Source organism: Petromyzon marinus, chromosome 3 (genome assembly GCF_048934315.1).
Source record: "Petromyzon marinus isolate PM22_M1 ecotype Great Lakes invasive population chromosome 3, UKy_Petmar_22M1.pri1.0, whole genome shotgun sequence".
Lineage (NCBI taxonomy): Eukaryota > Metazoa > Chordata > Hyperoartia > Petromyzontiformes > Petromyzontidae > Petromyzon > Petromyzon marinus.
In genome coordinates, this window is record NC_133669.1 from 732,606 (window position 1) to 745,709 (window position 13,104).

The window sequence follows — 13,104 nt, forward strand, 5'->3', positions numbered from 1 at the left end:
GGGGGCTGCAAGGGCGGGGGGGGGGGCTGTAAGGGGGGGGGGGGCTGCAAGGGGGGGAGAGGGGGGGGCGTGGCGCTCGAGTGGCGGTGGCCCAGCAGGGGGCGCCCCTGGGCAGTGCGGACGCCCCGCGCCCCCTGCCCCGAGCTGCCGCCTCGCCTCCAAGTGCACGGAATTCAGTCCCCGAACAAGGCTCCAGGCACGTGGAGCGAATCGTCTGACATCGCGCCGGATGACGCGCGGAGGTGCAACCCGAGAACGCAGCGGAGATACCACGTGGGACGGCGAAACCGGTTGCGTGCAAAAGCCGGCGTGGATTCGCGCTCCCCCCGGAGTCAGCGCTGTAGCTGGGGGTGGAAGCACGCGGGGGACGCTCACCTCTGGTACCAGCAGAACTTGAGCTCCTCGGGACAGTACTTGAGCACCGAGTAGAGTTTGATGCCCTCGGCCGTGGCCTGCAGCTTCAGCTCGGACGCCGACTCGGCTGGGGGGCACCCCGACACGACACGCTCAGTGCTACCACCGCCACCGGACATCGTCGGATAGGGTCATCGGCTAGCGTCATGGGTCATTGGCAAGGGTCATTGGCTTGGGTCATCGGCTCGGGTCATCGGCAAGGGTCATCAGCAAGGGTCATCAGCTAGGGTAATCGGTTACTGCTCATATATACAAAGAATCGATGGCTGTCTGGCCAGCGACAAATGACCCATCACGAACAATAAAACACCGCCTGGTTTGTGTCTTTTTAAAAAAAAAGTTATAGCAACGAAGTTTCACGACATCAGGGGAATGTTTGGGCCAATTGTAATGGGGCCAGGCAGCGTGAGCGGCTCGCAATCGGAAGGTCGCGAGGTCAAACTCTGCTCAGGGGCTGACTCGGCCCGTTGTCACTCCGGGGTCACTTCTGGGGAAGTCAACAGTGGTTGTCCTATGGATAGAATCGCCCCCACCATAGGAATGTGGAATTTCCACCAATGGATCAGGGCAGGAAATAGAAGATGAGCACAGCCTCAGTGCTCGTTTGAACAGACAATCACTGATGCTTTTGATTTCAAGTGTGTTAGGTCTAGTCATCGGCAAAAGATGAAATAATTCGTTATTGCCAATAAACAAAATGCAGATCTCATTCAATCATTATCACTGGCATCATGGGCTGTGCATAGAAGATGATGGTTGATAGCGGTTCTCTGTTTGCCATATCATGCCTTCATGAAACAGTTTTCAAGTCGGAATTGCGTTCAGGCCGGCAGCGTATTACTCACCACTAATCCTGCACACCTCTTGCATCATCGCATCGTAAGCTGTCCACGTACAGACAGACAGAAGGAAGGGAAGAGGACACGGATCCCGATCGTCATTCTCTCCGCGTTCCTCTCATCGCGCCGCGTTTCACCAGCACGTGTGCGAGCTCCCATTGTCTAGAATGTTGTCCTTCCCCCGTACCTCAGATTATTACGTACGGTGCGAAAGACGTTCAACATACAATACGTACATCGTGGGAGCGCCTGATTTAAAAACGGGATTTGCTCAAACAAAACAGCCGCGACCCAGCGTCTTCTATTTATAGCAGCGCATAACAGGTCAGCTTGGTTTCCAAATAGGGTCGGATGAGGGGAGTGAGTGAGAGAGAGAGAAAACAAACCATCGTCTATGAGTCTCAGAATGCTGATGTCCTTCCCTCGGTCATCCTTCAAGCGCACTTCGTAGACCCCTGCATCCCTCTTGGTCACCTGCACGGGCGACACGTCACAATGCCGAGTCACATCCGTCTCGTGCCCGATAGAGGAGCCGGCCGGCTGTCTGTGCCGTTACGGAGTCTCCGTACCAGGGGCGGAAAACGCCTCCTTGTCGAGGGCCGGAGAGCCTCGGCACTTTGCGCACTGCAAGAGTCCCCGCCAGCGTTGGTTTAACAAAGCCTGACTCTGATGATGAGCCACCGAATGTCGGAACCGCTCCAGAGTTTGCTTATAATAAAATAATGGTCCATAATAAAGGTTTTTGGGTTAGATCGCGTTATTTATAAATGTGTCGTAACCCTCCACCACCCGACACGGCCAATCAGCAAAAAAAGTGTCACGTTGACAAAAGACAATTAGTTAACTACTTTAGCCCACCGGTGTGTTGATCATCGGGCAATTCGCCCGATGATCCTGGATGTAATTACCAGCGAGACGTCGTATTCAAACTGTAAATGTTGTGGATTCACTCTTCAACACACCGGTGGGCTAAAGTAGTTAACTAATTGTCTTTTGTCAACGTGACACTTTTTTGTTGATTGGCCGTGTCTGGTGGTGGAGGGTTACGACACATTTATAAATGACGCGATCTAACCCAAAACCTTTATTATGAATAATATTGGTCGCGAAAGCCTACGTGTTAAAATAATGGTGCTGAAAAAATAACACTCCCAGAAGGTCGTGCGGCTGATGGGATGTGTAAAAGAATATTTTTTATAACTTAAGATGGTAAAAAACACTGTTCCCAAAGTCAAAACTATTCCCCTCCAGCTGAGGTGCTCGAGTGAAGGATGACTGTCGTTTGCAGGCCGTGTATATAGCCCTCCCGTAGCCGTGAGCTGTATCTAACACAACCACAGGATGTGAGTTCCCTACCTTGGCTCTGTACAATCGCAAGGGACTGACTGACCAAGAAAGTGTGTGTGTGTGTGTCTTTGTCTGTGTGTGTGGGGAGGAGCGGTAGTGTAGCGGCTAGTGCTGCGCTGCGCTATGATCCCGGCGACTCGAGTTTGATTCCAGCTCACGGCCAACACCAAGTGATTATTATTTCAATCGGTCCTGGGTTTCTCTTAGGTCGACTCAGCCTCAAATGAGAACCTGGTGCGGTGTGTAAACATCGCCTCTGGGGACACAAAGGCGGCCGGGCGTGGTGTTGGTTACCCCCTCGTCTGCCATGCCGGCCTTCAAAGGTACTCGCTAACACCACTTGCTCCTACAGTATCTTAAGGCTATACGGGAGATCTTTGTCTTGTGTGTGTGTGTGTGTGGGGAGCGGTGGCGCACGTGTGTGTGTGCGTTCTGCATCACGATCCCTGACAAATGGGTTTGATTCGCGGCCGTGCCTCAGTGGCAAGGGCCATCAGGATTTACCACCGGGCTGCCCTCAATCAAGTGACAACCTTTTGAGTTAATGTTATATTGGTGCTCTTGAGTAACAGCACTGAACCCACGACACGTGCAGAAATAATTAGGGTTAGCCCACAAGTAAAACATGACCCGCTGTACTGCCCGGCCATGACGGAGGAATAGAGAATAGAGAGAGATTTGGGCAAGGGATTGGGGAGGAGGATGCAGAGGAAGAAGGGCAATTAGTGGGTGTCTGGCAAGATCAGCTGACAACCTGTGATGGCTTCGTGATGTCTGAACATCGGCACTGGTGAGACAAAGGCGGCCACGTGCGATGCTGGCGACACCGCGCGCTCTAAGTGTCGTGTCGGCCTTAGCACGTGCACGCTAATAACACTTGCCCCTAAAGTCTGTAAGGCTACCCGGGGGATCTTTGTCTTTGTGCTGCCCTGCGGTTCACCTGCGTGATGAGCAGCGTGCAGATCCCATGGTCAAAGTCATGATCCTCGTCCACCATGATCTCCTGCGCGTCCTTGTACCAGACGATGCTCGTCATCTTGTTGATGTTCGCCACCTGTCAATCACACGTCGACGACAACGACTCGGGTGTGGAGCAGACGCACACGTGTCCACTCACACACACACACACGTGTGCACTGACACACACACACACACACACGTGTGCACTGACACACACACACACGTGTGCACTGACACTCACACACACACACGTGTGCACTGATACTAACACACACACACACACACGTGTGCACTGACACTCACACACACACACACACGTGTGCACTGATACTCACACACACGTGTGCACTGACACTCACACACACACACACGTGTGCACTGACGCCCATTATACGCACGACCGCTCGCACGCACGAACACACACACACGAACACTCACACACATTCACCCACACACGAACGCACACACACACACGAGCACGTTTTTGTGCTCGGTGATCGCCCATCCAAGCGCTATCCAGGCTCAAACCTGCTTGGCTTCGCACACCTGAGGAGGTGGGGGCCATTCGGGGTGATCTCGCTATAGACAGACTAACTATTATATGCAGTGCGTGAACTACTTTTGAAAAAAAAAGGTATTCGAGTTTCTTCTAAATCACGCAGAGACTGCTTAGAACTAGAAATCAGCTGAACTATCGCCTTGCCAAGGGAGTTCCTCGTCGTGCGATTTTGCGCGCACGCAGAGAAACCAGCGGTGCACATCGCGTTTCAAAACGCTGGATGCCGATCGAGAGGTTGCATATAGCGGTGAAGAGATGGGCGCAATCTCGAATTGAGAAAGGTCACAGTTCCCATGTCTGTGGTAAACATTGCAAATGATAAACATCGTTAATGTCGACGCTCTTTACCTTGCAGATAAGCAGGACGTTGCATTCGTCTGTGACTTCCCATCTCAGGTATTCGGCAAAGTGTGGCCCTGCGAGCGTCAAACACAACGCACAAACGCGACCGCGACTTTTCACTCGGGCTGAACAAATGCTCTGAATAGAAGCTGTTGTCAAATCACAAGGACACGTGGCGATCGAGTCGCTGTTACAGCGCAATGCTGTGTCACGTAGTAGGGGGCCATGTTTCCCTGCGTGTTCCCAAACGAATACGTTGCAGGTACATTTTTTAGTTGGAACATTTGTACCATGATGCCGGCACACAATGGCCTACTCTTCTTCGTATGGTGTCACAGGATCGTTAACGTCCAATGTGAAGCAGACGGCACGGAGTATTTTATGGTGAATGCAGCCGCAGTATTAACCAGGGTGGCCACGGGGTGCGAACCTCGAAACTCTGCCACAAAAGGCATAAATGTTTCACATATTGAACTACTAACAAGGACAATATCTCTCTAAAATCACCGCACAAACATTCCAATGCAGGACCCTCCTGGAAAAGAGTCTTAATTTCGAAAGCAACCATTCACGTGTGGGCGTGGTCTCATGAGGTTGCTGCTGCTGGAAATAATCTCTAAAATGAGAGCTGGCCATGTCACGGTGTCGTCCGTCACCTGTCATCGCGAGTTCGATTAATCGATCCCTCTGGATTAAAATCTCGGAGCTCGTGCGAACCGCAAAGATCACCGGCGTCGGACCGCCGCTCGACCCGCGCTGCACCGCACGGCGCTAACGAGGCGGCGTGCTCGCTGGCGGGAGCCGCGTTTTAATTCAAGCGGTGAGCACGAGCGGCTGATGCGACCGACGGTCGTCCTCCCCGCGGGCTTCGGAAATCCGGTGCGCGGCGCGAGGGGAGGGAGGGAGGGAGCAGCCCCCGGGCCCCCCGCGGAATGGGAGGTGAAGGGGGGAGCCGTTGGGGCGCAGCTCGGCTGTCTGGCTGCCGTGCACGCACGAACCTTGTTTCCTGAAATATTCCGCTCTCTGGAACGCCGCCTCCTTCAGCAGCTTGGCGAACGCTGGGCGAGGAGAGAGACGAGGAGTTATTTCATAGCACCGTGTGTCCGCACGCAATGCTGCTATTTGATATATTGCAGTGATATACGACTGGTTTTGAGATGTGTGTCTCTTTGTATTTCTATATTACGAGTGTGGTATGTGTCTCGTGTGTGTATGTGGTGTGTGCGTGCGTGTTCATGTGGTGACTTATTTTGAGTTATTTTGTGTGTGCATGGGGAGCGGTCATGTAGTGGTTAGCGTGTTGTTCTACGAGACCAGAAACCCGAGTTCGATTTCCGCTCACGCTCAACACCAGTGATGATCATTTGAACCGGGCCTGGATCTGCCCTAGGTCAACTCAGCATTGGGGAGACAAAGGTGGTCGGGCATGGTGTTGGCTACCCACGCTTTCAAAGGTGTTTGCTAACAGCACTTGCTCCAACAGCCTGTTAAAGGCTATACGGGTGTGCCTATGTGTGTCTCTCTCTCTGTTTGTCTCTGTGTGAGTGTGTCTCTGCTTGTGTGTCTGTCTGCGTCTCCGTGTCTATGTTTTGTCTCTCTCTCAAATTTAGCAATCTTTGGAAGAACGTAATCAACCAGGTGGGGTGTTGACTGTTGTGTTGGCCGACTCTCTGTGTTGTATTGCATTATATTTCCAAGTTTACTCTGTTTGTTTACTCATTCATTTGTACCTGATGATGGTTGCTTGTGTTGCAATCGAAACGTCGTATTTTATTATGATTTAATTTAATTTATTTCTACGTTACTTTACCGAAAGAACCAAAGAGCTATACGGGGGATCTTTCATCTTCGTCTTTTGTACGTGTGCTATATATGTGCTGTGCGGTTACTGATGTCGTTTGTATTTGGATGTGTATGGCGCGTGTGACCCTTGTGCACGCGTGCCTTGTGAGTGCGTGCGGCCTTGCTTTGGTGCCGCACACGTCATGTGCGGCGCGCGCGTCGTGTGCGCGCGTCTCGTCTGTCACGTCGCGATGTCCAACGCGTGCGTGTGGTTGGTCAGTGGCGTTAGCGAGCGGGCCGTGCGGGCGGAGCAGCTGCACCAGGGCCCACATGTCGGAGGGGCCCAGGCACCGAGTTGCCCAGAGGGGGACGTTGGAGAGGGGCGCGCGAGGTCATTCCCAGCACCGGGGCCCGTGCCGGGCACGCGACGCCGCTGCCGCGCGAGCTCGCGACGCGCTCGCCAACGCGCGTCAAGTTGAATTTGTGCAGCCGCGTGAGAACGCGAGGGACCAGGATTCATGCCTCATTTTCAAGAGTGACCGGGGTATGAGTGGCACGGTGCGCCGGTGTCACCCGTCACGCATGTGCCGGTGCGATGCGTGCCACACAAGTGTCACGCGAGCGTCACCGTCTCCGATGAGCACCAGGCTGGACTGCCCCGACGCTCGGCCGTCCTCTATCTGCACCGTGTAGGTCCCCTCGTCCTCCTGCGTCAGCTCCTCCATGAACATCTCCACCAGGCCCTCCGAGCGCGTCACCTTCACGTCGTACTTCTACCTCGCCCGCGCGGCGTGGTGGTGTGGGGGCGCGAGCCAGAGAGGGGGGGGGCGAGGAAGGGAGAGGCGCGGAAGCTCCACTTTGTGTCGGCAGCTTTGCCATGTGGCCCCAGGGCGCTGGTCTCAGATTAATAGGCAAAGGTGCAGCGCTGCAATTGCTCGCTCACGTCACTGCTGGCAGAATCTGCCTCCATTTGAGGCAAGATCTAGACATCCCCACTCGAGGGTACTTGGCCTAGCTGGCCAGACATCTTTGGAAGTGGTCTGAGTGCCCACACTCTACCCCACCGTGCTCGACTAACTGTGGCGTAGCCACTGTGGGGACAGAAGCACGAGAAGCGGCCAGGGCCACCAGCGTGCCGGCCACGACAGCGACGGCAGCGCGTCCCGTGATTGGACGAGGGAGATCATCGGCCCCGAGTCGCCCCTTGTTAAAGGGCGACGCCCACATTTCCAAAACAAAGCGGCACAATAAGAGGGTGTCACCATATTGTGCGCGCGTAAGAACGGACAGGGATGGAGTTCAACTGAATAATAATTAATTGCCCACCCCAGTTGTTCACACTAACTGAACCGGTGGTGGTTGTGGTGGGGAAGGCGAATCAGCACCTCCCCGCTGGACAGCTCCTTGTCGTTGAAGACGACGGTCACGGTGCTGTCGGGCCCCAGGCGCTCGGCCTGCAGCCAGAAGCGCACGCGGCCCTTCTCCATGAGCTCCACGGCCAGCTCGCTGAGCAGCGGGATGGCTGCAGGCACACGGCGCCAACACTCAACCACCATCTACCACCGTCATCAACCACCAACTACCATCACACACCATCATCCACCATCATCCAACATCATCCACCATCATCCACCAACTACCATCACATACCATCATCCACCATCATCCACCAACTACCATCACACCATCATCCACCAACTAACATCACACACCATCATCCACCATCATCCACCAACTAACATCACACACCATCATCCACCATCATCCACCCTCATCCACCAACTACCATCACACACCGTCATCCACCATCATCCACCATCACCATCATCCACCATCAAACACCATCAACCACCATCCACCATCGACCACGGCCAGGGCGCTCAGCAGTGTCATGCTCAGCCACAGTGAGCTACAATCTACCGCGTAACCACAATCACCCACACCTCACCACGCATAGCAACACTCGTACATGCTCAACCAAAATGAAACACAATTAACCTTACTCAAATACCATCAACCAAGCTCCACCAGACTTAAGCACACACTCCACACTCAACCACACTCAGTCACGGCCCCCCGACAGATCATGCACATTGTTTTCTTTGGCTCGTGTTATATATTGCGATGTGACTTTGCAGTAAAAATAGAAGCCCCTGATCTTTATAAATAGCCCTGTGTCAGAGTGTTTGGTCAGTGAAATGTGACCACACCGAGAGGCTGAGAGGATTATTAACATCTCTAAGTGGAGCCCATGACCCACGGAAGTGTAATTTCCAGACAGTTTGATAAACCGCGTGACGAGAGACAGACACGATAGGAGGGGGAGGGACGAGGTTCTCAGTTGGCCAGCTCCAGACACAGCAGTCTGCCATAACGACAGCAGGGAATCTACAGTGGTGTCCTGTGAACAGGCTGATCCCTGTCACAGAAATGTAGAATTTCCACCGCTGGCTTGGGGCCATACGTAGGAAGCGAGCACGAAGTTGCTCTGGGTGTGGCCGAGATGTGGTGGGAACAAGCTCGTTCCCCCCCGCTACCCCTCTCGCTCCACAGCGTTCCCGGGGGACACGACCGCTCTCCCCGGGCTGCCGGTCGGCGTTGGACGAAGCGAGAGCGACGGCGTTCGTGACGGCGCTGGGTGGGGCGGCCTCTGGGCCGTGTGGTGCGAGGCGGGGGTCGTGGCGGCGGTCGCTCCGCTACCCGGGACTCACTCGGCTGCTTGCGCTCGTGGCTGATCTCTTTCAGGCGCTGCAGCTCTGTGGGGGGCAACGCGCGCGACGCGTTAGGGCGAGAAGCACGCGACGTGAGAGTTGGATACCAAGTACCACGTCTATACACAATGTATATACGTCTATACACAATGTATATACGGCTATACACAATGTATATAGACGTCTATACACAATGTATATACGTCTATACACAATGTATATACGTCTATACACAATGTATATACGTCTATACCACACAAAGCCTTTGTCTGTTTACATACTATTGCAATAATGTGTCTGTGTCTTAATTGTACTATAACCAGTTTAACGGTAATTGGCTGAGCCAAAGTTAATTCGAAGAAGTTTATTTCTATATTGATATTTGTGCAGTCACTTTGTATTATTTCTTCTGCAATGCAAATGTGGTTGTTGTTGCTCTAATTTAGATTTCCTTCATGGCTGCATTCTACGTTAGTGCTGTGTTATTCTGGTGAGCTAGGTCACGATTGCAAATGAATTTCTCCTCCTGGCCTCGTGAGTTCTCAGCTGGTTCAACAAACATTCTTTTATCAATGCGCGTTAGATCAGAGTTTAAGCAAATATTTCACTTTAATTTGGACATTTTTCATACGGACAGAACAACCTCGCTGACAAGTGACGCCTTGCCCAAAATATCCTACCTCTTATTGGTAAAATAATAAATCGTTAAATATCTCTTAAATGTTGACAACGTTGCCTGTTTAATGTAGATACTGCGGCAGCGCTGCAGACTCGGCACGGTGAAACGGGGCACGTGCTACAGAATGCTGAGCTTGCTACGGACATTCTTGCTTGCAGTCGCAATCAAATAATTACCGCAGAATTATCGACGCTGCTAAAACATGCAAACAATATCTTCTCTAGCCGTACACATGCAGAATAGTTATCAGGACCAAAGATGATGATAGATGATGATGGATTAAGGGATTAAAAGGCGATGCTGATGGTTGCCACGATGATGATGATGATGACATTGAGTGTTGAGTTTATTTTATCTTTTGCACGGAGAGTGCCTTTTAGCCAATTTCCTGGCAATTTAACAAGGGAGATCCATGGTGCATGATATCAATGATGATGATGTTGCTAAAGATATTGTCAATGATGAAGATGATGATGATGTCTGTGATCTCAATGACAACGACAATGATGTGGACGATGATGATCTGCAGCATGAATAACGCATCCCTCAAACCGCCCTTGGCTCACGTCACCCTGCTCACTCGCTGCCTTCCACGCCCACGTAGCCCCACACATGCTCACTCACTCACACGCTCGCTCGCTTGCCCACTCACTTACTCGCTCACTCACTCGCTCACATGCTCATTCACACACTCACTCGCTCACACGCTCACTCACTCACACACTTACTCGCTCACACGCTCACTCGCTCACTCACACGCTCACTCACTCGCTCATATGCTCACTCACTCGCTCACTCACTCACTCACTCGCTTACACGCTTACTCACTCTCTCACACACTCACTCACACGCTCTCACTCACTCGCTCGCACACTCACTCGCACGTTCACTCACTCACACGCTCGCTCACTAACTCGCTCGCTCACTCACTCACTGACACGCTCACTCACTCACACGCTCACTCACTCACTCACACGCTTACTCGCTCACTCACTCACACGCTCACACGCTCACTCGCTCACACGCTCACTCACTCACACGCTCAGAAACTCACTCACACGCTCACTCGCTCACTCACTCACTCACACGCTCACACACTCACTCACACGCTCACTCGCTCACCAACACACTCACTCACTCACATGCTCACACACTCACTCGCTCACACGCTAACTCACTCACACGCTCACTCACTCACACGCTCACAACTCACACACACGCTCACTCGCTCACTCACTCACTCACTAACACGCTCACTCACACGCTCACTCAGTCACTCACTCGCTCACTCACTCACACGCTCACTCACACGCTCACTCACTCAATCGCTCACTCACTCACTAACACACTCACTCACACACTCACTCACATGCTCACTCGCTCGTGTCACCCCGCGCACGCCCGCGTGCTTGCCCACCGTCCTTGTCGAGGATGAAGCTGGAGGAGATCCCGTCGGTGTCGGTGACGATGCACGAGTAGACGCCCAGGTCCTCCTCCGTCGCGTCGGTGAAGTACAGCCGGCCTCTGTGCGCCACAAAATACGAAAATCCCCCGTGTGGCCTCAACAGACTCTTGGGGCAAGCGCTGTGAGTGAGCAGCGTCTATGAAAGCCGGCAGATGGAACACTCCCAAAAGGACAGGTGGCAGAAGGCAAGAGGAAAAAACCACCTCAACCACGGGAACGATCCCTCCCGAGGAATGACTCAAGAGCCCTCGTACGGAGCGTGGGGCCTAAGGAGGAGGGGATGGGACCCGGTGAGATGGAGGCAGCTGGAGCCACGGACGGGCCCTCGGTCTGAGAGTACGGCGACTCTCCGTCGCTCCTGCCAAGACGGAACCGCTGTTGGGCGTGGGCCCAGCTGCTTCGGGCCCGTCGCGTGCACAGGCTCATCGTGGGGCGGAGTGGGGGCGCAGGAGCGCGACGCGGCTGGCGAGGCACGTACTTGTCTCCCACGGTTTGAGCGGCCACGCGCCCAGAGTCGATGAGCTCCTCGTACTCCTTGGACCACTTGAACTTGGAGTTCTCGTCCAGCTCTGCACACGACAGCTCCAGGAAGATGTTGCCATCGTCGTCCACGTCCGCGACGATCTCGCTCGTTCCTATAGACACGGCCAACATCGCCGCCGTCGTGGCCGACACCATCATCAACGACATCAATATCATCAACACCATCATCATCAACACCACCGTCAAAACACTGCACCAAGTACTCAGTCCACCTAATCGCCACTGGTGTTGACCATGAGCAGGAATCGAACTCTCCTCTCCCGCTTACTCACCGGGTGGCGTCCGAGCGAGGATGGGCTCCGTGACATTCGACGACTTCCCGACGCCCGCCGCGTTCTCCGCTCGAACGCGCAGCACGTAGCTCTTCCCCTCCTCCAGCCCTGTCACCTGCGGGGAGAGCGGCGGCGACAGCGGCGGCACCGCGCTCCACTCAGCGAGGGGCCCTCCCTGCAGGTCCCCTTGGGGCCACTCCGGGAATTCTCGTGAGCGAGCAAAGAGCGGCCGGAGAGGCTCACGGGGCGACGGTTCCCTCCCCAGCATCGCTACGGCGCCCAACTCCCCATCCAGTCCTCGCGCCACCACCACAACAACAACAACCGCAGCAATTTGTATTCACTGTTCACGGTATACAACGTCTCATCGGAGGGGCGCGCGTGGGTACGCCCAACTTACGCCGGTCGTGAGGAGAGAGAGCAATTGCAGGGCTGCACCTTTACCCGTCGTTGCCCACCTCGAGATGCCGCCGCTCGGACCGAGGGCTCGCGAGTCGCCGCTGCGCTGCGGTCGCGGAGAGGCACCCCCCCTCCCCCCCCCTCCCCCCCCTCCCCCCCCTCCCCCCCCCCCAGGCGCTGCCCGACCTCCGTGATGCCGCTGGGTACCGCTGGACCCAGCCGCCCTGAGTGCGCCCGATCCCGTCAGATCTCAGAGGCTCAGCAGGCCTGAGCCTGGTTAGCGCTCAGATGGGAGACTGCCTGGGAATACCAGGGTTTGCCAGCGAGGTGGCCAGGAGATGGCAATGCAGCAACGTATTGAATCCATCTGTGCGGAGCTGCGAGCGGTTATCCCGTTGCAAGCATCATGCCTTTTCTCCGGCTTCTCCCGTGACCTCCCCGCACGGAGCTGGACGGTGCTTCGTGGAACTGGTCAAATGTCCTAAAGCAGGACCCTGCTGACAAATAGTCTTGAGACTCAGTGAAGATTATCGTGGGCAAATAATAATCCACCACCTCCGAGGGCTGGGGCATGCATCGCTCAGCTCGTATGCATCAGTAGCTCAGCACATTTTGTGCACAAAGTACTGAGAGAGTGAGCCAATCATTGACACTCAATTAAGAATGCTGAGTCTAAACAACGTTCAAACAAACCTGAATTATGCTGAGAAAAGTGCTGAGACATATTGTTACAAGTGCGCATTTTTATAGGTGGCTAGGGGCTCACAATGGCTGCGTCAAACCACTGAGCCA

General features: G+C 54.1%; 1 protein-coding gene across 2 annotated transcripts in view; it reads right to left on the bottom strand.

The window, feature by feature from the left end:
- Nucleotides 1-13,104, bottom strand: part of LOC116951049 (myomesin-1-like) — a 52,817-nt gene that overhangs the window by 12,120 nt on the left and 27,593 nt on the right. For both annotated transcript variants that reach the window (XM_032969404.2, XM_076072077.1), the window contains 12 exons: nucleotides 11,914-12,028; nucleotides 11,577-11,733; nucleotides 11,051-11,157; nucleotides 8,955-8,999; nucleotides 7,629-7,765; nucleotides 6,872-7,016; nucleotides 5,460-5,519; nucleotides 4,468-4,535; nucleotides 3,541-3,654; nucleotides 1,640-1,727; nucleotides 1,260-1,298; nucleotides 376-481 (listed from right to left, as the gene is read on the bottom strand). In XM_032969404.2, coding sequence (XP_032825295.2) covers nucleotides 376-481; nucleotides 1,260-1,298; nucleotides 1,640-1,727; nucleotides 3,541-3,654; nucleotides 4,468-4,535; nucleotides 5,460-5,519; nucleotides 6,872-7,016; nucleotides 7,629-7,765; nucleotides 8,955-8,999; nucleotides 11,051-11,157; nucleotides 11,577-11,733; nucleotides 11,914-12,028 — 1,181 coding nt within the window. The remainder of the gene's footprint in view (nucleotides 1-375; nucleotides 482-1,259; nucleotides 1,299-1,639; nucleotides 1,728-3,540; nucleotides 3,655-4,467; nucleotides 4,536-5,459; nucleotides 5,520-6,871; nucleotides 7,017-7,628; nucleotides 7,766-8,954; nucleotides 9,000-11,050; nucleotides 11,158-11,576; nucleotides 11,734-11,913; nucleotides 12,029-13,104) is intronic.